Source organism: Zalophus californianus, chromosome 1 (genome assembly GCF_009762305.2).
Source record: "Zalophus californianus isolate mZalCal1 chromosome 1, mZalCal1.pri.v2, whole genome shotgun sequence".
Taxonomy (NCBI): domain Eukaryota; kingdom Metazoa; phylum Chordata; class Mammalia; order Carnivora; family Otariidae; genus Zalophus; species Zalophus californianus.
In genome coordinates this window covers 40,152,660-40,176,383 of record NC_045595.1, presented here as the reverse complement: position 1 = coordinate 40,176,383, position 23,724 = coordinate 40,152,660, and the positions used below count along the sequence as shown (strand labels likewise).

General features: G+C 44.6%; 1 protein-coding gene across 1 annotated transcript in view; it reads left to right on the top strand.

Annotated features, from left to right (window-relative positions):
* PDZRN3 (PDZ domain containing ring finger 3) overlaps positions 1 to 13,967 on the top strand; it is a 241,095-nt gene extending 227,128 nt beyond the window's left edge. Inside the window, exons 6-10 of the mRNA XM_027587038.2 lie at positions 6,051 to 6,149; positions 7,320 to 7,382; positions 8,911 to 9,012; positions 10,263 to 10,379; positions 10,975 to 13,967. Coding sequence (XP_027442839.1) covers positions 6,051 to 6,149; positions 7,320 to 7,382; positions 8,911 to 9,012; positions 10,263 to 10,379; positions 10,975 to 12,549 — 1,956 coding nt within the window. The 3' untranslated portion in view covers positions 12,550 to 13,967. The remainder of the gene's footprint in view (positions 1 to 6,050; positions 6,150 to 7,319; positions 7,383 to 8,910; positions 9,013 to 10,262; positions 10,380 to 10,974) is intronic.
* Positions 13,968 to 23,724: the final 9,757 nt, after the last annotated feature.

Below are 23,724 nucleotides of genomic sequence, written 5' to 3'. Positions count from 1 at the left end.
AGAAAAACAGATGTTCTGTCTTTTAAAGCACACAAAATGATATTTAGGTAAGTGTCAAGTCCCTGTTATTGTGAAACTGTGTAAAGCTAAAAGGATTATACCCAAGTATACCCAAGGGTTGAGCAGCCACATAATTACCCATAAATTTTCAGGTACTGAACACCTGCTCTAGATCTTCCTGGAGGCAATTAAGAAAGAAAATAGATGTCTGAAGAAGGCTTTTTACTTAATCTATCGTGTTAATTTCCCAGTTGATTCATCAGTAGCGCCCCCCTCCAGGCTGTGAAGCTACCCTCACCTATGTTGTGTTTTGATGATGTCGTTTTGAGGTGAGAAAACAGAAGAAAAGCTACAGTTTCAACAGGGAGACTAAAATGACCTCCATACCTGGTTTCATCGAGTAACCTAAGTAGATCACTAGGGAATTGGGATTGTCCTGGAGACAATGCAGGATGCCCCCGCCAATCTATACATTTGTCTTTAGCCTTTAAGGCACAGCTCAAGAACTCCTCCAGGAAACCTTTCCCGGTCAGCCCTGCCCTCACTGAGTCGGCCTCCTCACCCTATTCCCAGTACAATCGGCACTTGCCCATTCTTTGTACTACCATCTGCACACCAGGACCTTCCACCTGCTTTGCTCTCAGCCCACAGAGCACTTGCCCAGATCCTAGCATGGCCCCATCCGGCTCCGTCTTTTGTCCACAACGTCACCTCCAGAGAAGCTTCCCAGCCACTCTGTCTAGAGCATCCCTACCCCAACAGTGCCATTTCCTACTTACTGGCTCCCCCACTAGAATACAAGTTCCATGAGAGCTGGGCTCTTGTCCAACTCATTCATGGTTACACTCCTGGTGCCTGGATAGTCCTTGGCACATGGTAGGTAACCCATAAACATTTGTTGAGTGAAGGAATAAATGCCTTATTACCCTATCTCAAATGAAGGTTCTTGAAGGGAAGTACGGCCTCTTTAGAGACACCTCTGTGTTGCACATAGCCTGCCCCATGCATGGATATAGAAAGAGTGGAGATAATTTAAAGAAATCTGCACAGCAGTTCTGAAATGATTAAGGTAGAGTTATGCTTCAGTGACCCGTCTTCCTGGTGTGGGATAAGCCATTGAAATTGGTCTTTGGGATCCCCTCTGATTAAAGTGGCTGACGTTGAAACAGAAAGCTTGAATCACCCACGTGGAATGGCCCCATTAATTCTCGTGATGGGGCTCTTGTTTCAATTTCATCTGAAATGTCAGGCTTACCAGTTCATTTTTATCCAACAGTCCATCTAGACCAGTAAGCAACAGGACACCAGTGGTGGGGGAGCTGTAATCCAGATAATGCTAATACATTATTCATACCAGTTTGATTAATGGTCTTCTCTGAAATCGTATCTCCATCATCACAGACAGATAAGTATTGATAACCTCTAAGCTTTCGGTGATGTGCTCAGTTGTGTAAGGCTCTGCCTTTAGCTTCGAGGCAGAATGCAATGCTGAGAAGGTACCAGCCACCCAGTGATTTTGGAGAATTATCTGCTAAGGCCCCCAAATACCATATCTGGTTAGGAAATTGTAGAATAGCTGAGACGTTTCAGAGACATGAATTGACTTTCCCAAGGTTGCCTGGCTTGCTCATGGCACAGCCCAGGAGTGTTGTTCATGTGGACTTTTTTTTTTTTTTTCTGCCTTGGAATCTTAAGCTCATTCATTCAATTTTGAGCCACCTACTGTGCACACTATATTAGGCTAGACCCTTTTTTTTACTTCAAAACTCATTATTCAACTATTGCCTTAATATAATCTTGATAAGCAACCAAGGTAAAACTTAGATTTATACACAGCTAAAAGTGTAGCAGTTCTTACAGCGCTGTTTTTCAAGAGCTTCTGAAAACCTTTTATGGTTCACTCTTTGCTTAACTATGAGCAACCAGGCCCTTCTTTATGATGTTGAACCATCCCTTGGGAACTGAGTGACCATTGCTAAGTTATACCGTATGCCTTCGAAATGAAACTTCTCCAGTTCTTGTTTAGTGTTCCTCAAAAGATCCAGGTAACACAAGGAAACATTACAGCCCAAGCCATCCTATCTAATATCAATGTCAAGAACATAGCTGGAGTAAACTCCAGAGTATCCTTTCCTTTCCTACTACTTAAAATGTAATATCAGCCATTTGTCTATCCTATACCACTCATCCTTTTTAAAACCAGACCATTTCTAAGATAGAACCAGACCATTTCCAAGAGGACTACCCCTAAACTAGAATTACACTCCCATTCTTGAATCTGTTCCAAAAAAATCAAGTCCTAAAGTTTGCTTCACAGCTAACAGGAATTGGGGGTGGAAAAGAGAGCTTTAACATACTCAGGGCAACTGTTTCAGATGAGAACTCTGCCCTGTCGTGTGTGTGTGTGTGTGTGTGTGTGTGTGAGAGAGAGAGAGAGAGAGAGAGAGAGAGAGAGATGCCAGAGCCAGCTTCTCATCCATGTCAAGGATGGAATCCAGCTTTTGCAGTATTTAAGTCAAACCTGACCAAAGTGAGAATGTGACTGTCGCCATGACAGTCTGTCCTGGGAGGATTTGCAATGGAATTTAAAGGCTAAATGCAGTGTTGGCTAAGTCTTTCTGCTGTAGGGAGGGAGCCCTGCATTCTCAGAGTATATTGTTAACTGGGAATAGATCTGGTAAAGGAAACCTCTTGTCTCCCATGCACAAATGTGGGAATGTTGACCATCATGTATTGTGTGTCATTTCCAACAGTGTGTATTGGAAATCTGTTACTAATTTGCTAATCACATATGGGGTTAATGGCAGCATATAAAATGTGTTCAAGGAGAGCATAAGGGATTAACCATGATTCAGGTATCAGGGATTCAGGTGAAACTATTTTAAAGCAACATTTTAGGATGTATTCCTTTCCAGCTTGACATTTCGTTCTAAGAAAGTTTCCTCCCTGGTTATAAAAGATTTGTTGAAAGGAACTGGCAGATTTAGAAGAGTAAAGTACCAGAATAAAATACTCCCACGAATAGCAGCATGAACTGATGTCCACATTTATAGCTTTATAGTTCTCCAAATATCTGTCAATCAAAATCCTGACCAAAAAATAGAGTAGAAATGCTTTTCAAGTTAGGTTTTTATTGAAATCATTTACTCAACACTTAAGATAGCAGACTCTCTACGTTTTGGGAACTAAACCAAATAAATGTAATCCTTTTTTATATAGCAGACATTCAGCTAATCCCCCAAATAAATGTAATCCTTTTTTATATAGCAGACATTCAGCTAATCCCATTCCTTAGGAGGCTTCCTTTTTGTGCTTTGAATAACCCTAGTATGTTATGCTGTCCTTTTCCAAGACATGATTTCCAGACTTTTTGCCTTCCTGGGTTCTCAAATGGAGCCCTCAGTTCTAGATGTGTATCACAGAGTCATGCTTCTCAGACTGTCTATGCTGAAAAGCCATGAGGACCAACCAGGTCAACCAGTTTAAGTTTCAGTATGTCACTGACCAATATGTGGTTCTACCATGTGGGACTCTCTACAGCTCACCCCGTATACAGCTTGCCACTTGAGTCAGGAGTACCTGAACCGATGCATACTTTGGTCAATAAGACAAGCTTGCTCTTCTTGTTCTTGGATATTATGACAATATCCAAATGCTCTAGTAGTTTCTAAACCCTCCCCTCAATTTTTGCACTTGTTCCTCACAACCACACTTGGAAGCTCACTTTGAGTACTGGGATAAAGCCCAGTGGAACTGTGATCTCTTTTATGCTTAGATACTCACCTTGGTGGCCAACTATTCAGAGAAAGCTATAACTCATATTATCATTTATACTTCTGCTAAAGGGAATATCACATTTATTGTCTTTCTCATTTTTCTTCTACAACCTTTCCCATTCTCTCTCTCTGCTTTGGTTGCCCATGGACCTGTTCCCGAACCATCTGGCATCTGCCATGATAGCACAGGGCTTGGTGGTAGCGTTTGGCGACAGTTGTGCAGTTGGACCCAAACAAACCATCATGAAATTCCACTGATTCACACTGTGATAAGGGCCAAAACAGAGAAAGTCTTTCCTTCTACCCAGACCCAAAGGAAGTGTAACCTGAGACTGAGATGTGAGCATGTGTTTGAAACGTAAGAGGAGGATGTGTGATTAATAATGTGTGTGAGATATGCAAATTGGTTACTCCCAAGTATTTGGAAAGAATCGGCCCTTGTAGTTAAACGTGACCCTCAAACTCATGCTTCCTCCATTACTGTGCTTAGTCCAGTTCTCAAAACATGAGGAAAGAAATTTCCATCGAACTCAACTGAAGTATGAGAAATTAATGGGATTTCACTTAATGAAAATCTGTCATATTGCTAAATCTATAATTAGGAAGTCAGTGAATTAACATATCAGTGTTCAGAAAATAAAGTTATCTTGTTGTGGGGAGGGGCACGTGAAATATAACCACTCTGTGCTGGGACTTGAGGCAAGTAAACATACCTGCAGTGATTATAATACTACTATTTTCTATTAACTTTCTCTGGGCCAAGCACTGTGCTGAAGTTCTCTGTGGGCCTTACCTCACTGAGTCCTTACCCAGCCCGAGGCAGCAGTATGGCATTCACTAGTGAGGAGACCGGCTTCGATACAGCAACAGGCCCATGATGGAAGTGCTAGAAAGAGGTAGATGTGGGATCTGAACACAGGTCTGCCTGTCTTCATAGCCCCAACCCTTCACCACCACATTACACTTCATACATCAGCCAGAAAGATGGCTGAAAATAGTCCGTCAGATCAGGGCAGTCCTCACTTTTAAAACTTTTTCGTGGGTTCCCACAATGGTGAAGTAAGATCCGAGCTCCTCATGCTGGCCTATGGGGTTCTCCTAACCTGTCTGGCCTCGTGCCTTGCCATGCTCAGCCCATCTCTCTCCTCCTTGCACACAGGGCTTTGGCATTATTGGCCCAGGACATTTGCACCTGCTGTTCTTCCAGCTTGAAAGGTGTCCATGGTGCTGGGCACCCTGCCTTTCACAGGGAAGGGTTCAGGAATTATCTGCTTTGACATACCTGCTTTGAGCTTCCCCACAAAGACTACTGCATCCTTACCACACTCCAAGAATAGTATGGAGAGAGGAAGTAGTCCCCAGAGACCGTGGTTTCGGAGACCCATTCTCTCAGCACCTCCACTCCTGGTTGGTGAGCAGTCAGCAGTGAAAACCAGAGCAAGAGACCTGCTGGAGACCTTCTTCTCAGGCAGCCCTTCGGACAGGCCTCAGCTTAGCGCTGCCAAATCTTGCAGGGGCAATTGGCAGTGTGGTGGAGAGGGCAACTTGGCTTGTTGATACTTTCAGAAAACCCAGAACTTCCTCCCAAGGCTCCAACAGTATTCAAAGTTCTGACTTCATTCTGAAGAGCAAGACTAATTGGCAAATACAGTGGCTTTCCCTGTGCTCATGTGTCTCGCATTTGGGCTCACGTTGCTTTTATCTTATTTAATTTGCAGTAATAGTGACTGAAACTAATTTCTTGACTGTAAATATCACAGCTGTCGTGGAAAGCATTAATTGCACACTATCCCGTTACCCTCCTTTCTTGGATCAATTTATGTGTAATCTGTTTGCAAGTTCTATTACTGTGAATATTAAGGGAACGCAACGTGAAATAATCTAACTGAACACATTGGAAACATTTGTACTGAAATGGCTGGATGGTTTGGGGTATAGAAATATTCTCGTTTGTGGCAGGCATTGAAAGAATGCTTTTTAAAAGCCCTACCCCAGAAGTCTTGACACTGAGTGAAATATAGGTAATTTTTCTTTTGGGGGATCAATAAAATAACTATTTTCAAAATGACTTTATATTGACTGAAAGGTCAGAAATGCCGTGGGCATTGATCCTGTGTCCATAATCACTTTTTGTTTAGTACGTTAACCACTCTACACAATCAAATACAAAGAAATCCAGTTCATCATTGAAACAGAATATTTTTAAAGCATTTGACCCCTCCCAGCTCTCCCTGCCCGCTGGAGGCTCACTGCAAACGCCTTTCCCTTGTCTAGGAAGTGGATCTGTACAGAATGAACAGCCAGGACAAGCTGGGCCTCACCGTGTGCTACCGGACTGATGATGAAGATGACATTGGGATTTACATAAGTGAGGTATGAAGGCTGAGTGTTGTGTAACTATCATCTCAAGACCAGAGGAGGTTTTTGATTTTTTGGTTTGTTTTTTTTTTTTTTTTTTTTTTTTTCCTGTTATGTGTTAACCAGCCCTAACTCTGGCTCATTGAGAAGTCTTTGGAAAGACCCAAATGCCTTTCTCCCCTTCATCACACAGTCCATGGAGTTATATCTTTACATGGGGGTTAAGTTCAAATGTCAGCCAGCACATAAGGTAAAATTACCCTTGCCAAGCCTGCAAATCGGCCATAAAATGGAGCCGCTTACATGGTTTTGTGTGTTCAACCCTGAGGGGATAGCAGATTCACATTTCCCTTCTCGTGTCCATTGAATGGGATGGTGGATGGAGTCATTTACACTTTTTAAAGTATTTCTTTATCTCTTTCTTTTTCCTTTTGGTTGAATGTGTATATCATTGCATTCATGTAAGTTAAATGCGTCTGCAAAGTACAGAGATGGAAGCTATTTTGATCTTCTTGGAGAAGACAATGCAGTATGATTACAGTATGAATACTTTACCCTAGACTCCCATCTAGGCAAGCACAGAAACTCAGTTTTGTCAGGAAATAAAACCTCTCTCTGTGGGATGAACCAAGGGATGTGTTCACTAGGCTGAATAATTATTCCTTTGGATGTACTTTATTCACCAAGCTTAAGATGGTCCACCATGACCACATTTGGGGAGATTTTTCCCATACTTAGTCCCACTTGTCCCAGTTGTATTTCATTTGTAAAGTTATTTTCCAAAATGGAAGCATTTAGTAAAATAATCAAGGTATGGCTGCTCATCAGTATAGTCCAGGGTGCCGTTTACCCTGTTCTGCATCACACTTTGGTTTTCATTTCTGTGACTGCAACGAAAATCAGCTGTGCCTCTCCATTCCCTTAGGTCAGCAGGGTCTGTGCACACTGCCATGTCATAAGGAGGCCATGCGGGGTTCCAAGAGCACGCCCAGGAAAGGGCTTGGAAACAGATCAATCCATGTTTGTCTCTCCTTGCAGGAACTACGTCTCGTCTATTTATGTGCAAAACGAGAACATAGGGATAAAGAGGACTGTGTGTTAGCCAGCCTGTGAGAAGTGCTCTTGTTTACTTTCACGTGTGTCTTAGTTGTCCACTCCGTGCTGACCTGTCCCTGTGTGTTTCAGATCGACCCTAACAGCATCGCGGCCAAGGATGGGCGCATCCGAGAAGGAGACCGCATTATCCAGGTAGGTCAGCTTTCAACCAGAGGCCTCATCCCCTGCCTGTCACGAAAGAGCACAGTTTATGGTTGATGATAATAGCTTTAGGGTTGAAAATGCAGATGTTAAGGAACAGGGATCACCAAGTCAGATGTATAGTGAGGCCAGAAGTTAAATTAATGAGGGAAGCAAAAACCCTACAAAGTAACACACACCAGGGAGTGGTGAGGGCTAGGGCAACTGGACAGAGCTGCCCCAGCACCTTACAGAAGACGCACCTCATTTCCTTTCAGTCTCTTTGAAGGGCCCAGGACAGCACCACCGGGACCCAAGTCAAGCCAGTAGTCTGCAACTTGTGAACCAGAATAATTCTCATGTTAGATTTCTCTGGAGGAGTAATTTTGGACCACAAGTGTCAAGTTTGGTCTTGTCCTTAAATAGGAACATCTTTGGCAAATTTAGTAAAATTGATGGAGAAGCCTTTTAAATTTCATGACTTGACATTTAGAAGGGCTTCTAAGGATAGTTTCTTTGCCTGAAGCCCTGTTGCTCTTTGGAGTCAAAATGAGACTGCTTGTTTCAGCTAGTCTTCCTTAATCTCACAGAAATGGAGATTGTTTGGTCCATTGTGTCCCACAACGCTTAGCTTCCACTTCCCCTCACTCCTATCTTCCCTTTTTCCACTGCTTAGTCTATACTTCCCCAGATTTCAAGCCCAACCTCAGCTGCTTAAGGACCGTTTGCTGGTGGAGTAACCTAAACCTTCATTCTTAAACGCTTTGACTCATCTTCAGTCCTGCCATTTGGGGATGCTGTCCCTTTCCTTTAGCTTTTACTATGGGTCACAGAAGTCCTGGGTTCTGTACGTAGCCCCGCCTACCTCCACTGGTCACTGGGTTCAATCACCCCAACCAGTAGAGTCACCCCCTTTGCTGCCTCTTGGGTCACTGGCCTAAGGAGTTGGGTGGAAGGGTCCCCTTCCTGCTCAGTGAGACCATTTCTGTGTCCCCTGGAGGAATCATCCCTCTAGACCAGTTGTGAGAGTCCCTCCCTCTAGACTTTCTGTCCCACCTGATGAAGTTCAAGTGACAAACTGGGCACACAGACCACCACGTATGATACCATTTCCTTGTTTGCCCTCAGTTTCCATAATGGTCACATGAGACCTGCTGCTGCTTTTTCTCCCCTGTTATCTGAAAATGTCTATAATAATGCTTTAGTATATTCCCTTTACGTTCCTGCCTGCATATTATGTCTGATTAAATTGCTCAGATGTTCCCTCTTCACAACATGGTGATTTTTCTCAGTCTGCCTTCTGGAGTCTCAGCAACTTATGTTCATAGTTTCCACATTTGTTGCCTTGTACACCTGTCACGGCTGACTGATAGACCAGTCTGAGCAAGGCCTTTCCTTCTGAAAATGAGCATTCTTTGCAAGCTACATGCGAGTTCTCTGCTCCAACTGTATAGAATGATTTTGTATGATCTCATTACCCTGTTGTCCACCCCTCCATCACCTCCTCACCATTTTGTTTTTGGGTTTTTTTTTTTTTAAGATTAATGGGATAGAGGTACAGAACCGTGAAGAGGCTGTGGCTCTCCTAACCAGTGAAGAAAACAAGAACTTTTCCTTGCTGATTGCTAGGCCCGAACTCCAGGTGAGTCAGCCTCCTGTATGTGAAGCTGCGTCTGTATTTCTGCAACCAAAAGCCCAAGTCTGTGGCACTGCAGACCGCTGCCCAAGTATTTGGTCTGAATTTGAAGGCACTTTGTACACCCTTAAAATGTCGTCTCACTTGATGTGACCTAAAAGTTTTAAGCATTAAAGGAGAGTGCTGACATCCAGCCTGACAGCACCCTGTAGGCCCAGCAGGCTCATTAGCGTAGGAATGGTCATGAAGGAGAAGACAAGGGAACATAGTGGGCCAGAAAACCACAGCCAAGGTCATAACCATCAGGATGTTTGCATTCCCCAAGCCTGACAGGTGTTCCAGCCTGGATCTGCGTGGGCCTCATCTCTAGCTGCAGAGTGTAGGACAAGTACAGCATGGTGGCTCGTAATACCGCATTCCTACTAAAACTGCCGAGAGACTAAAGGTCAGGCCCTCTCATCACACACACAAACAGTAGCCCCGGGAGGAAATGCTATGTTAACGAGCTTGACTCTAGGAATTACATCACTATGTTGAAGTATATTAAATCATCACCATGTACATCTTAAACATAAAATACAACTTTTATTTTAAAAAGTGAAAGAACTGTTGATCAGAAGACTTTTTCTCAGAGAGCCAGATATATCTGGCTTTGGGGGCCATATAGCCTCTGGTGCAATCGCTAGACTCTGCCACAGTAGCACAAAAGTGGGAGCGACAGTCCACCAGCAGCAGGCCACATCTGACCCACGGGCTCTTAAGATTTCAGACCCCTGAATAGTCTGCTCTAGGAAGACATGGGCCTGGTGGAAGTGACGGGCCTTGCCCCAGACAACTAGTTAGCAGACCCAAGTTCTGTGTCAAAAAGAACTCTTCCGACACTGCAAATAGTTTGTCTTCGGGGCCTGCTAAGCTTGTGTGTGGGCCAGCCAATGGGGGTACAGGGCTAGCTCTCCCGGACGCCCTCATGGGTGGTCCGCTTCCCTGAAGTAGCCACCATGGATGCAGGAGCGTCACTGGGAAAAAACACAACCATGGACAGCAGAGATTTTCCTGGGGTGGAAAGTCTCTTGAATGCGAAGGGAGGCTAGTTTTCTGAGGTAGAGCCAAACAACGGGCACACTGCATTTTCATGACCCCCGGAGGGAGCCCAAGAAATCTTTTTCCCCCAGCTTAATGTCCTTACTTTTAAAAAGTAAATAAGATGAAAGCAAAAGGAATCTTGTCTGAGGCCCATGGCTGCTCCCTCCCCACAGCTGGACGAGGGCTGGATGGACGACGACCGAAACGACTTTCTGGACCACTTGCACATGGACATGCTAGAGGAGCAGCACCACCAGGCCATGCAGTTCACTGCCAGCGTGCTGCAGCAGGTGACGCCCGCCCCCCACCCCCGCGCGCACCACCCCCCCCCCCCCGGCCCCCCAGGCACGCCAAGTCCCGCACAAACCTGCTGGCCTGGAAGGTGCCGCCCGTCTTCACACTAGCAGAGGCAAGCCGACACCCTCCCTGCCAAGGGAGTGGGGCCTGGCTTTTAGAGCTGAGTAGTCCTGCTGGGGTCTGGCTGACCTGGTATCTGCTGGGAAGACACATGTACCAGCTTTAAGGCAGATTAGAAAGCCTGAAGTCATGTTTTCAAAAGTAGAGCAACTCCCTCGGTGTAGCCTGAGCTGCTTAGAGCCCTTTAGCTCCCTTTAGTGCCACCTCCGTGGTCAGGGTCCTAAAAACGCACTAGTTCGTAATAAGGCCCTATAAGCCTCCTGCCCTGGGTGCTGGGACGGCTAGCATCATTCACTGAAGTAAGGTGACTAATACCCTCGTCTTACAGGTGGGAGAACCTTGGAGGAGGATAGGTGTTTAGCCCGGGTGGGTCTGCCTGATGGCTAGGTACGGATGCCCTGGCTGGCAGCCCTTGTCCTACAGGAAATGTGGCACCTCCCTCACTGTGGCCCTTCGTTCTTGTTCTAGAAGAAGCATGAAGAAGACGGGGGGACCACAGATACAGCCACCATCCTGTCCAACCAGCACGAGAAGGACAGCGGTGTGGGACGCACCGACGAGAGCACGCGCAATGACGAGAGCTCGGAGCAAGAGAACAACGGGGACGACGCCACCGCGTCGTGCACCCCGCTGGCCGGGCAGAGGAAGCTCACGTGCAGCCAGGACACCCTGGGCAGCAGCGACCTGCCGTTCAGCAACGAGTCCTTCCTGTCGGCCGACTGTGCCGACGCCGACTACCTGGGCATCCCCGTGGACGAGTGCGAGCGCTTCCGGGAGCTCCTGGAGCTCAAGTGCCAGGCCAAGAGTGGCAGCCCCTACAGCCTGTACTACGCCAGCAGCCCCCTAGACGCCAGCAAGAGCGACCCCGAGAGCGTGGACAAGGAGCTGGAGCTGCTGAACGAGGAGCTGCGCAGCATCGAGCTGGAGTGCCTGAGCATCGTGCGGGCACACAAGATGCAGCAGCTCCGGGAGCAGTACCGCGAGTCGTGGATGCTGCACAATAGCGGCTTCCGCAACTACAACACCAGCATTGATGTCCGCAGGCACGAGCTGTCGGACATCACCGAGCTCCCCGAGAAGTCCGACAAAGACAGCTCGAGCGCCTACAACACGGGCGAGAGCTGCCGCAGCACCCCGCTCACCCTGGAAATGTCCCCCGACAACTCCCTGAGGAGAGTGGCAGAGGGCAGCAGCTGCGCGGGCAGCGAGGGGGCCGCGGGGAGCACGGAAGCCTATGGGCCGGCCCCCAAGAACCTGCTCTCCATCACCGAGGATCCCGAGGTGGGCAGCGCCAGCTACAGCCCAACTCCTCCTCCTCCTCGAGAGCTGGAGGCCGGCCCGGCCCCGGAGAGCAGGGAGCGGAGGCCCAGCGACGACAGCGGGAGCCCGGGCCCCGGCCCCAAGCTCGGCGGCTCCTACCTGGCGCCCTTCCCGCACTCGCCCTACAAACACGCCCACATCCCCGCACACGCGCAGCACTACCAGAGCTACATGCAGCTGATCCAGCAGAAGTCGGCCGTGGAGTATGCGCAGAGCCAGATGAGCCTGGTGAGCATGTGCAAGGACCTGACCTCGGCCGGCCAGGCGGAAGCCAGGATGGAGTGGAAAGTGAAGGTCCGCAGCGACGGCACGCGCTACATCACCAAGCGGCCGGTGCGGGACCGCCTGCTGCGCGAGCGCGCGCTCAAGATCCGCGAGGAGCGCAGCGGCATGACCACCGACGACGACGCGGTGAGCGAGCTGAAGCTGGGGCGCTACTGGAGCAGAGAGGAGAGGAAGCAGCACGTGGTGAGGGCCAAGGAGCAGAAGCGCAGGCGCGAGTTCATGATGCAGAGCCGGCTGGATTGCTTGAAGGAGCAGCAAGCCGCCGACGACAGGAAGGAGATGAACATCCTTGAACTGAGCCACAAAAAGATGATGAAGAAGAGGAACAAAAAGATATTTGACAATTGGATGACAATCCAAGAACTCTTAACCCACGGCACAAAATCACCAGATGGCACGAGAGTATACAATTCCTTCTTATCCGTGACTACTGTATAATTTTCACTTCTGCGTGGTGTACATAAAAGAGAACGCTACCATTGGGGTAGAAATTCCTGCCTCGTTCAATGCGGCAAGTTTTTGTATATAAGATAAATACGGTCATCCTGTTTATAGTCACAATTGGCCAACGCTGCAACTCTGGGTGTCAATAGCTCTCTTAGTTTTAAGTGGAGAAAAACCACCCTTAACTGTCTTGGAAGGCAATATTAACAAACAGAGCCTTTTTTCAAATAGCAGTTGTACTTTTTTACTTGCTACCTTTTACATAAAGTGTTTAAATTTCAAAAAGATCTTTTATTAAGCATACTTTCACAGAATAATTTGTTTAAACTATATTCATATAAAAAAGTTAAACACGTTTTTTCTGCCGAAAACACAAATAGAACCCCCAGTGTGTAGTTTTAATGGAACCCTATTTTATAATGTTACTTTGTTGAATGTGTTTCATATGGGTAACCATTAATATATAATTTAGCTCAAGGCTTCAATTCAAAACTCCCAAACTGTGTGGTTCAGGATTTAATACACATAACCAAACCAGCAGTGTTTAGAGTTGGGATACACACTTAAACATTTTTTCTGGTTAAAGTTCCCAAGATCGTAAAGGTTTTACCGGAAAGCAAAATATCATGCAGCTTTATGGAAGTTTAAAGCATGTTTGCAAATATTGCAGCCCGATGGAAGAATTTGCATGTACAGGAAAGTTGTGGATGGAGGTGGTTTGTGGAATTTTAAGTGCTCATTGTAGTAAACCTTTGCTTTGTAGATTTGAAGGGACAGAGTTTTACAAGCAAGCTCACGAAATCATGATTAGTTACAAACATTAAGTAAAATGAAGTTAAAATAAATTATTTTCTATTTGACATATTTTGAAGTGATTCCTCTTTTTTTTTTTTTTTTTTTTTTGCAGTGGTGCTTACAAAATAAAAGCGTTTTGCAGTACTTCTTTTTTTCTACCATTACATTATCTACTTCCTTGGGAATATTTGAGTCTTTCAGATCATCCAGTACCTTCATTCTGCCCAGAACCCAAAGACAGACCTGTCACTGAAGAGGAAGGAATCAAACTCACCATTGAATCCTGCATTCTGACTGCTGTCTTGCAGAAAGCCTCAACCTGGCCCAGTTATCCTGGAAGCAAGTATGAGCAAGTTGATCACTCAGGGTCGTGTTTACAATGAAATCTCTTTGGTTTATTGCAACCATTACTGTCTGCCGGTAAAACAACTCTGGGTGGCTAGACCCAACTTCCCATTTCTGCAAACTATCTCATATTTTCACAGAATAACCTAGGTCACCAAAGTGAGTGGGTTTTAAAACTGGTATCTTTCAGAATCCCAACCATCCCCAGGATCTTAAATAATGAATTTGCTACAAATTGTTCCCATGTTGACACCAACTGCAGCTGTAAGACTTAAAATACAAAATAAAGATAGGATTAGGAAAGGTGTCCGTTTCATTTGCCATGTTGTCAGACTTCTGGTTTACTCACTGATCGGACTAAAAATTTGAGTGAAATCACCAGGTGGTTAGGCATCTCATAACTCCCCTCTACCCTCCTCCAACCAAAATTCCTCCTTGGGGGCTAAAATCTTGAGGCTAACTCATCGTCACACTTGCACTAGAACAATTTACTGAAGGTAAGACACTGAAGTGTTTAAGATGTCTGTTCATTCCCTCTTCCAGACCAGACACTGCAAAGATAGTTAAATCTGCTACATTACTCTCATCAGCCCTCCAAAGACAAGTTTTCGCAAAAGGTGGGCTATGAGGGCCCTGGTTTTCCAATATTCTCCCAAGTTCACCCACCACCAGAAGTGGGTCCTTGGTTCCCAGAAGCAGCTCATCTAAAGCGCTCCTACCTCACACCCTTTCTTGCTCATGTTTCACAGAGAATAAACATTGCTGCAAGACACATGGAAGTGTACGGGTTTCTGTGGGGAAATAGCTTTCTTCCCCTTGTGTGTTCTCATGAAAGGTCAGAGGTGTGTACGTGGCCACAAGAACAAAGAGCTCCAGCCTAAACAGCCATGTGCCATGAGAGTCAAGCAGAGGAGTTCCTCACCAGAGCTCCCCACCTTCCTCCAGATTTAGGAGTCAGCCAGTGCCACTTAACGAAAAAGTGGAGGGAAATTAAAAAACAGCATACGTTTAAATCCACTTCTAGATCCTTCAATTATAACTTACATTTTAAATCACTTTATCATATAAATATATTTGGTCGTAATTTGCAAGGTGAGAAGAAGTTTCCAAATCTAATTTGGCAAATCAGCTCTGAAAAGACATTCTGGAAGGCACCCCAGAAGTCACTTTATCCACGAGCAAGAGGCTCAAGGAGACAAACGTGGCTCATTTAAAAAACAAATGGGGATTTGAATTCAGAACCCACTTCCTGTCCCACAGTTCTTACTGCCATGGCCACAGGGGAGAGGTAGCTGTCCTATCCACAGCTCACTCAGATGCATGCGATCCTGTGCCCTCAACCAAAAAATGAACACATTTCACCAGTGGATGCCCTGGAGTGAGCATAAGCCTGGAGACATGAATCTGCCATTTCTTTAGTGAATCTGAGCTCCCAGGTGCCTCGCGGTGCAGGCATTTCTGAGTCAGTGGGTGAATGGAGGGATTTTCCTGGGTAATGGTGACAAGAGACAATTTACAACTTCTATTCTCACTGGTGTGAAACCCTCGCTCCTATGTAAACAGACCTTCCACTGTAACCAACAGGCCTCAGCTGCTGATACTTTGATTTCCTTGGCCCAGGGAAGAATCTGATGGAAGTTAAGGAGTCTCTCCCCAGAAAAACATAATAAATTGCATATCATTTTGGAGGCCATATGTACCCCCCAAAGTCCATTCATGGACCACCCCCAAAGTTACAAAAATCTAAACATGAGACCAAGTGAACTGGACAATTGTATGGATTTATTTTGCAAGCTGATTTTAGTTGCATCTGATGGCACTGTTTGACCTGGGCACCCATTTTTAATATCAAGGAATAAAGATTTTCCCCATTGGAACCATATTGCCGAAAGCAATTAAAATTCAACCAACCTCTAGCACCCGTACTCTCCCAGTCATTGTGCTGATGGTTATTCTTCTTATAGCTAAATAAATTTCAGGACTACGAGAACAGATCCCCACTTCTCCATAGCAGCTACTCCACTGGCTGGATAACTCAAGTTTAAACAATACTTCGAAATACACAGGGAAAGAAAGGAGAACTTATGGATGATTCAGTGCTACGATACAGTCCAGTACAGGAGCCACTAACCATATCTGGCTGTTAAACACTCAAAATACGGCTAGCCTAAATTGAAATGTTCTGAGAAAATGAATTTAAAAGACTAAAAAAAAAAAAAAGACCATAAACTATTTCAATGTTTATGCATGTTGAAATAATATTTCACATATGTTGGGTTAAATAAAATACTTTTAATTTTATCTTTTTACTTTAATGTGGCTCCTAGAAACATTTTAATTATATATGTGGCACATATTCCATTTCTATCCTGTAGCGCTGATAGAGACTATCAGGCATGCATGTGCAAAACCGCCCCGAGATCTCACCACATCGGAGGGGCAGTTCTGCAAGACAGCCGGCCTTTGCCACAGATGAGACTCAGATGATGAAATCCGCCCTGATGAGTGTAGAGAGGTGCTTTGAATTTGCATCCACCTGAAGCCAAACCCCTCACCTGTCACCACTGTGCCTCCGTCTGCCTCTCAAGAAGTCACTTCAACTCTGTTCAAGTTCTGCTATTACTTGCAACCCAGTCATGATTGCAATAAAAGAAACTGCTTCAAAATGACAAGCATTTTGCTCAGTTCCCTTTGGGTTTTAAATTACAGAGTATTCTAACTCTCCTGGCAAGAACGTATGACAGACGACACATAAAAAGACAGAAATTTGGGGCACAAATTAAGCTTTTCATCTTTTAAATGAAAACAGGAGATCCCAAGTCGAAAGAATCACAAATGTGAAGAAGGACGGTACACATTGCCTGGGGAATACTAGTTGGAGAACTAATTAGTGTTATAAACTGAAGTATGAAAATTTACCAAATAATTATCTCCTCGTAGCCTTAGAAGTAGGTTACCGGTCACTTGTTAGCAAAATTGCCCAAAAGCAAGGAAGCAAACACAGTTGCACCATAAGCAACTGCAGTTACCAGCTTTGTTTGTTTCCTGATTGTTTTAAGCAAGTTAAGATTTCGGCAGAGCAGCAACTAATTAAAAAGAAATCACCAAAACCCGAGATAAGATGCAAGAATTCTCATGGCAAAAGCTGTAGTCTTCGATTTTGATTAAATGTGAATTCCCTAAAGCAGTTACAAAACAAAGTATGGTTCTTTGGGTTTCATTCAGTTGGGTTTTTCTGCTTAAATGATCCATTTTGCTCTAGCTTCCAGTTTCAGCTAATCCTGAAAGAGTACCGCCCATGGGATCCTATGATTTCCCAGTACGTGGTTTTGCCTTTCAGTGGTGGAAAGCTGACCTCCGTGCACTTAGCTGCTTTTTTACAATGAAAAATGGGCTATTAAGGACTCTTACTTCAGTGGGGCTATTGCAGGGTACACTGGCTCACCAGCTTAGTGAGTCTTGCCAAAATCCTCAGAAGCCAAATGAAACTCACTAAATGAAAATCTGTTAGGATTAGGTTGAACCATGCGTTTAGTCCTCCTCCTTACCCGCCGCCCCAGACATGATGGGCTGGACTTAGCACTTTGAGGAACTGTTACTACCCCGGTGCTCTAGGAGCTACATCACAACCCAGCATGGGCGTGTTCAGCCAGTACTTTTTCTGGTCCCCGGGGTTTAAGGCCACAGTGAGTTCTCATAAAGCTTACAGTCTAGTGGGAAAGAAAATAATCATCCAGTCATCACACAAATACTTAAAAACAAAATGTCAGCGTGGTTAGAGCCGGGGAGGCGGTGGCTGGGAGAGCTGGTGCCACAGAGTTCAAGGAGAGTCTCCCAAAAAGTTACAGTTGAGCTGAAAGCCAATGGAGGAATGTGAGTTAACTAGGCAAAGGGAGTGGTCATATTCCAGGCAGAGGAAACAGCATACGCAAAGGCCCTGAGGTGGGAAAGACGTGGCTTATTTGAAACAAACAAAAACCAAAGAAAGCAGTGTAGCTTATGCTCAGAAAACAGTGGAAAAGACCAGAGTGGTAGGAAAGAGCCCAATTCTCTACTTGACCATAAATACCCATTCCCTATGGCCAATATTTATTGAGCACCTACATGTGCTAGAAGCTATACTAAATGTTTATGTGTGCTAACTTGTTTAAGCATAAGCAGCCTATGAAATGGGTGGAAGTGCTATCCTCTTTTGCAGATAAGAAAACAAAGATGACTTAGGGCAGCAACTTGCTCAAAGTGAAAGAGCCAAGGGGAAAGGTAAAACCGGTTCTTTCCAACCACTCTTTTTTTTGTTTTAAGGTACTATAGTTTTATCACCAAATACCCTAAACTGACAATCAGATAAAGTGATCAATGATAATGAAGCAAAACTTCTGGATCGCTGTGCTTAGAAATAGCATTTCCATGACAGGGGGCTCATAGATTTTCACTTTGAGACACACTCGTATTTCAGCAGATGCCAGATGCTTGTTCGCATCTTAGCTGGAGCTTAAACAATAGAAATTGTATTTCTTACAGTTCTGGAGGCTGAAAGTAGAAGATCAGCGTAATCAGGTTCTGGTGACAACTCTCTTCCTGGCTTGTAGAGGGCTGTCTCCCCATCGTGGTGAGAGCAAGCGAGCTTTGGTCTCTTTCTCTTCTTTTAAGGACACTAATCCCTTGATGGGGACCCCACCCTCATGATTTCATCTAAACTTAAATACCTCCCAAAGCCTCAATCTCCATTTATCCATACACTGGGGGTTAGGGCTTCAACATGCATGAATTTGGGGGTGGGGAGGGGCATACAAACTTTTAGTTGCTAAGAATCTACATGACCTTTGTTGATCATTTTGTGCCCTTCTCCAGCACAGGCATATATCATCTGTCTATAACCCTGTTGCTTCCCATTTCTATGTTACTGCAGATGATAAACTTAACAAGCTTAGTCCATTCACTTCTGCAGAGTTCACCAAGTTGACTATTGATAAGAATATATCTCCCTTTCCAAGGCTGCCTTTTCCATCACCCATCCTGAACACACAGATCAGGGGCTAAGAAAAAGCAAGTACCTTCCTCCCTTCCTTCCTAGCTAAAACCCTGCCTCCCAGGTCTTACCGCCGTCCGGAGATAAAGAACCTGACCTGATGAAATAGTCCCACTGAATGTATAATGAATGAGGCAATTTAAGCAGCTTTAGGGCCACACAGCTTCTCTGATTAGCCAGCCTTCGGAAACACCTCCCCTGAGTTATGACCCACTATGTGAACTAACGGGGTGACTCAGTATCAGAGGGTGTTTTTCTAACCCCTGCTGCCACTCATTCAGCTCTTCCTTCCGTAAGTGATCTCAAAGGTGTCCTAAGCAGAAGCCACAAGTTTCCAAAGGCACTAAACATCCACCTCCATCGAGAAGTTTCTCAGTGCTGATGAACCAGAAGCACAGAGGAGTTAAATACATCTTAATTGAATATAATCTAAGCCTTTCCATTTTCTGAGAAGTAAGCATTTAAGACAAGGAACATGGGGTTTGCAAATGCCTCATATTTACCCAGAATGAATAAAACCCACCCATGGGGTTGTAGAGCAGAGTCTTGGGGAGAAGGGTATTGGTTCTAATGAAAAAATAATGAGTTTCTAAGAGCCACCTTCACCATGACCTGAGCCTCGTTACCAGCACTGATGGACTTAGTTACCTTCAGAACATGTTCATGCCCCCTCTCTAGATTCCAAGCCAACATTCTGAGGAGTACTTTGGTGAGGAGGCTTATATTTGACCATGTTTTGTAATCAACTTTTCAATCTTCTGGTTCTTTTTGACCCAGCCTTCTCAGGAATGCCAACTGTTTCTATTTTCTACTCCATTAACCTTCCTGCTTTTCCCACCTCTACACCAAGGTCACATCTCTAATATCTACCTAAGGTATCATGACCTGATTTCCCTTAAGAACAAGTACAATTTATAAACCAGGCTTGGAATTCACTCCTTCAATTAACATCAAGCATAACTCCAAAAGAAGCATAGAGTCATACAGTTAGAAACAAGGCCATATATAAATGTGTTTCTTAAAACGCACCAAAGCTCATGAACACTCAGCTTATGTAAAGAGGGAAGACCTGCAAGTCTGACGGATCTGCTACCAAATACAATGAACGTGTTCAAGATCTTGCTACAGGGTGAGCCAGGACACCTGCCTCTCAGAGTAATGCTTTGGGAGATGTCAGCAGACAGAACTCTAAAACAAGCAGCCAGTAATTGATATCATGCCAGATGCTTGTTATCTATCTTGGACACAGAGATCCCTTTAAAACTCCAAACAAAGTACAACATTTTGTATATAATTCAGGGGATTCACAAAACAATGTACTGTCTTAAGCAAAGTCATGACAAATACTGACTTGATCTCCTCGTCCAGAGAATCTCATGTCATCCTCATGACCTCGGTTTGGCAATGGATTCTTAGATAGGATACCAAATGCATGAACAACAAAAGACAAAATGGATAAATTGGGCTTCGTCAAAATTAAAAAACTTTGTGCACTAATGGACATTATTAAGAGAGTGAAAGACAACTTAAAGGATTGGAGACAATACTTGCAAATCATATGTCTGATCAGGGTTTAATATCCAGAGTACATAAAGTTCTCCAACCATATGTGATTGGGAGCCCACCTTAATCCAACTCAATGACAAGAAGAGAACCCAATTTAAAAATGGGCAAAGGACTTCAGTAGAAGGTTCTCCACAGAAGATGTACAGAGGGCCAATAAGCACATGAAAAAATGCTCAACATCACTAATCCTTAGAGAAATGCAAATCAAAACCACAAGGAGATAACAACCTCCTATCCACTAGAATGACTACCATCAAAACCAAAACAAAACAAAAACAAAATAACAGGTGTTGGTGAGGAGTAGAGAAATCAGAATATGTACATTACTGGCAGGAATGTAAAATGGTGCAGCCATTCTGGGGAAACAGTTTGGTGGTTCCTCAAAAATTTTATACACAGAATTACCATATGATCCAGTAATTTCATTTCTGGATATAAAACCAGAAAGACTGAAAGCAGGGACTTGAAAAGGTATTTGTAAACTAATGTTCATGTAAGTAATACTATTCATAACAGCCAAAAGATGGAAACTACACAAGTGTCCATTAAAAGATGAACAAACCAAATGTGGTATATGCATGCGGCAGAATATTTTTCAGCCATGAAAAAGGAATGGCGATCTGATAAATGTCGCAACATGGATGAACACTGAAAACATTATGCTAAGTGAAGTGAGCCAAACATAAAGGCACAAATATGGCATCCTTCCAGTTATATGAAATATATAGAATACATAAATTCACAGAGACAGAAAGCCAAAATGTAGTTACAGGGGACCAGGGGAGAGAGAGGCACAGAATTATTGCTTAATGCGTACAGAGTATTCTGTTTAGAGTGATAGAAAAGTTTTGGAAAGAGTGGTTATGGTTATACATTATGAATGTAATTAATGCACTGAATTGTGTGCTTAAAACGGTTGAAATTGTAAATTTTAGGATGTGTGTGTATGTGTATAATCATAATTAAGATCACAACTAAAAAATAATTTATGTCTTCTAACTCTCAAGCCAAATTCCCTTTGGCTTCTTGAGAGCATTGATTGTTGCAAGCATTGTTGAGAACTATGTGCACTCCCTCAATCAGAAAATGAATATATACGCTGATTTTAATTTATTTGGGTTCACGCTTTTTGCAAAAGCAGTATTAGGCACCAGGTTGGTTCTGATCTGAGGTAGAATGGATCCAAGGCAAAATGAGGCCAGTGCCCCTTCATGTGAGCTGAGGATGCTTTTATTAATCTAGGTGCCGAGGAAATAAATTATACCAATGTCTCCTAGGCTTGCAGACAGCTCTCGCCTGGGCAGGGACTCATGCCTACCTTAGTGTTACAGATCAAATATTTGTATTCCCTAAAATTCATACGTTGAAACCTAACCGCCAAGGTGATGGTATTAGGATGTGGGGCCTCTGTGGAGTGATTAGCTCATGAGGACAGAGCCCTCATGAATGGGATTAGTGCTCTTATAAAAGAGGCCCCAGAGAGCTCCCTCCCCACTTCTGCCAAATAAGGATACGATAAGACAGCCACGTACAACACAGAAGAGGGCCTTCACTGGAACTCAGCCGCGCTGGCCCCCTGATCTTGACCTTCCAGCCTCCACCATGTGAGAAATAAATTTCTGCTGTTTTTAAGCCACCGAGTCTTTGGTATTTTTTTTTAATAGCAGTCAGAACAGACTAAGATGTTTGGTAGCTCTTATGAAATCAACAACTGCAAATGGTCCCAAATACCAAACATTCTTTCGAAAACTTCTGAGGGTGCCTAGTTGTAAGTTACAAAGACACTTTGAGCTCCACCGCAACTTGCAGGGGACAAGGGTCTATCTCCAGGCATGAAGTAGAGTTGGTTGGCTTGCCTCTTGTTGCCCTCGTGAGATTTCACAGCACAGAGTTCTCTCTAATCTAGAAAACCTAGGTACAAGGATGGCTCCCGGCAAGAATGATCTCACTGCCCAGAGTCTAGGAACTCTTTTTAAAAGATTGCCCAGCAGCTTAAATGCCACGGGGTCTCCGATTGCAAAATCCTTCCTTCCTCCTAGCACCCATTCTCTACTTGTGGACACCTACCATTACATAATCCCCAGCTGTCTCTCTGTCTCTGACTCTTAGCTCTTGTACACTCACCTCCTCGGCAATCTCACCCTGTATCATAAAGTGCTGCGTTCATTGACGTAATCTGACTGAGTACATGAAGTTCTCACTGGGGACGACTTGTCTCCCCCTCACTCAGGTGCTACGTGTCCCTTCAGATTGCTCATGGATAATGGAAGTGGCTAAATTAAGAGGAGTATACGCAGGGAGGAAGAGCAATGAGAGGTTTTTTTCTTGCTGCCCGCTGGCCTTCCCTCTTTTAAGTATCTACGGAGCACCTACTATGTGCTGGTCTCTTCACTCTGCTAGGCCCCAGGGCTACGTTGGAGACAAGGCAGAGATGATCCCCCTCGAAGAGTACCCATTCAGAAGAAAAAAAAAAAAAAAAAACTCAAGTAAACGAAGAAAGAAAAAGACTAGCAAATCATGATAAGGAAACAGGAATAGGTCTGAGAAGAGAATTATCCACCAGATCAGTGGTTCTCAAAGTGGGGTCCCTGGACCAGCAGCCCTAGAAATGCAAATTCTTGGGCCCCACCAAGACTGCCTGATTTCAGACACTCAGGAGTCAAGGCATCTGTTTTACAAGCCCTCCAAATGACTCAGGCGCATGCTGAAGTTTGACAAACACTACAAATAAGCAGGGATTTTGACCACTTGGGTGTTGTGTTTTTTTACCTCTAATCCTCAGAACAGTTCCTGGACATACAGGACACTTTATAAAGTATGGTAAATAAATGAACAATTGGGGGGGGGATACAATACTTTAAGCTGGGTTATCAGAGAAGACCTCTCTAAATATTTAACCTGAGATCTAAAGTTTGAGCAAGTTGAGCAAGACTCAGCCATGCAAAGAGTGTGGGTAAGAATGTTCTAAGCCAACTGTAAGAGCCAAGTGCCAAAGTCCTGGGGTAGGAAAAAAATTCCGTCAAAACCAGACAAGCCATGCTTTGCAGGTCAAGAGTCCCATCTCTGACTCTGGAATCCAGAGTCTCACTTCTCCAAGGAACGCAAGACTAGGTCTCCTCTGAGCTTCACTAGCAGACGAAAGACCTGACCTCTCTGTGAGCATGACCGCCTTTCTTGTTCAGGTGTGCCCAGAAAGCCCACCATGCAGCGCCATGCTGCAGACATCTGCAGGCCATCATTGGCAGAGCCTGCTCTGTTCTCCTGTCAGAATGACCTCTCCGTGACCCTGGACAAGAAGGCTCCCAGGTGTCACCCAGTAAGCCAGGCTGGAGAACCTGGTAGTGTGCAGCAGCTGCGACTTTCACCAGGGCATTCTGAAGCTAGCCCTGTCCTCATCATTTCCACCATGAACAAAGCATGCTCCCAGACACATT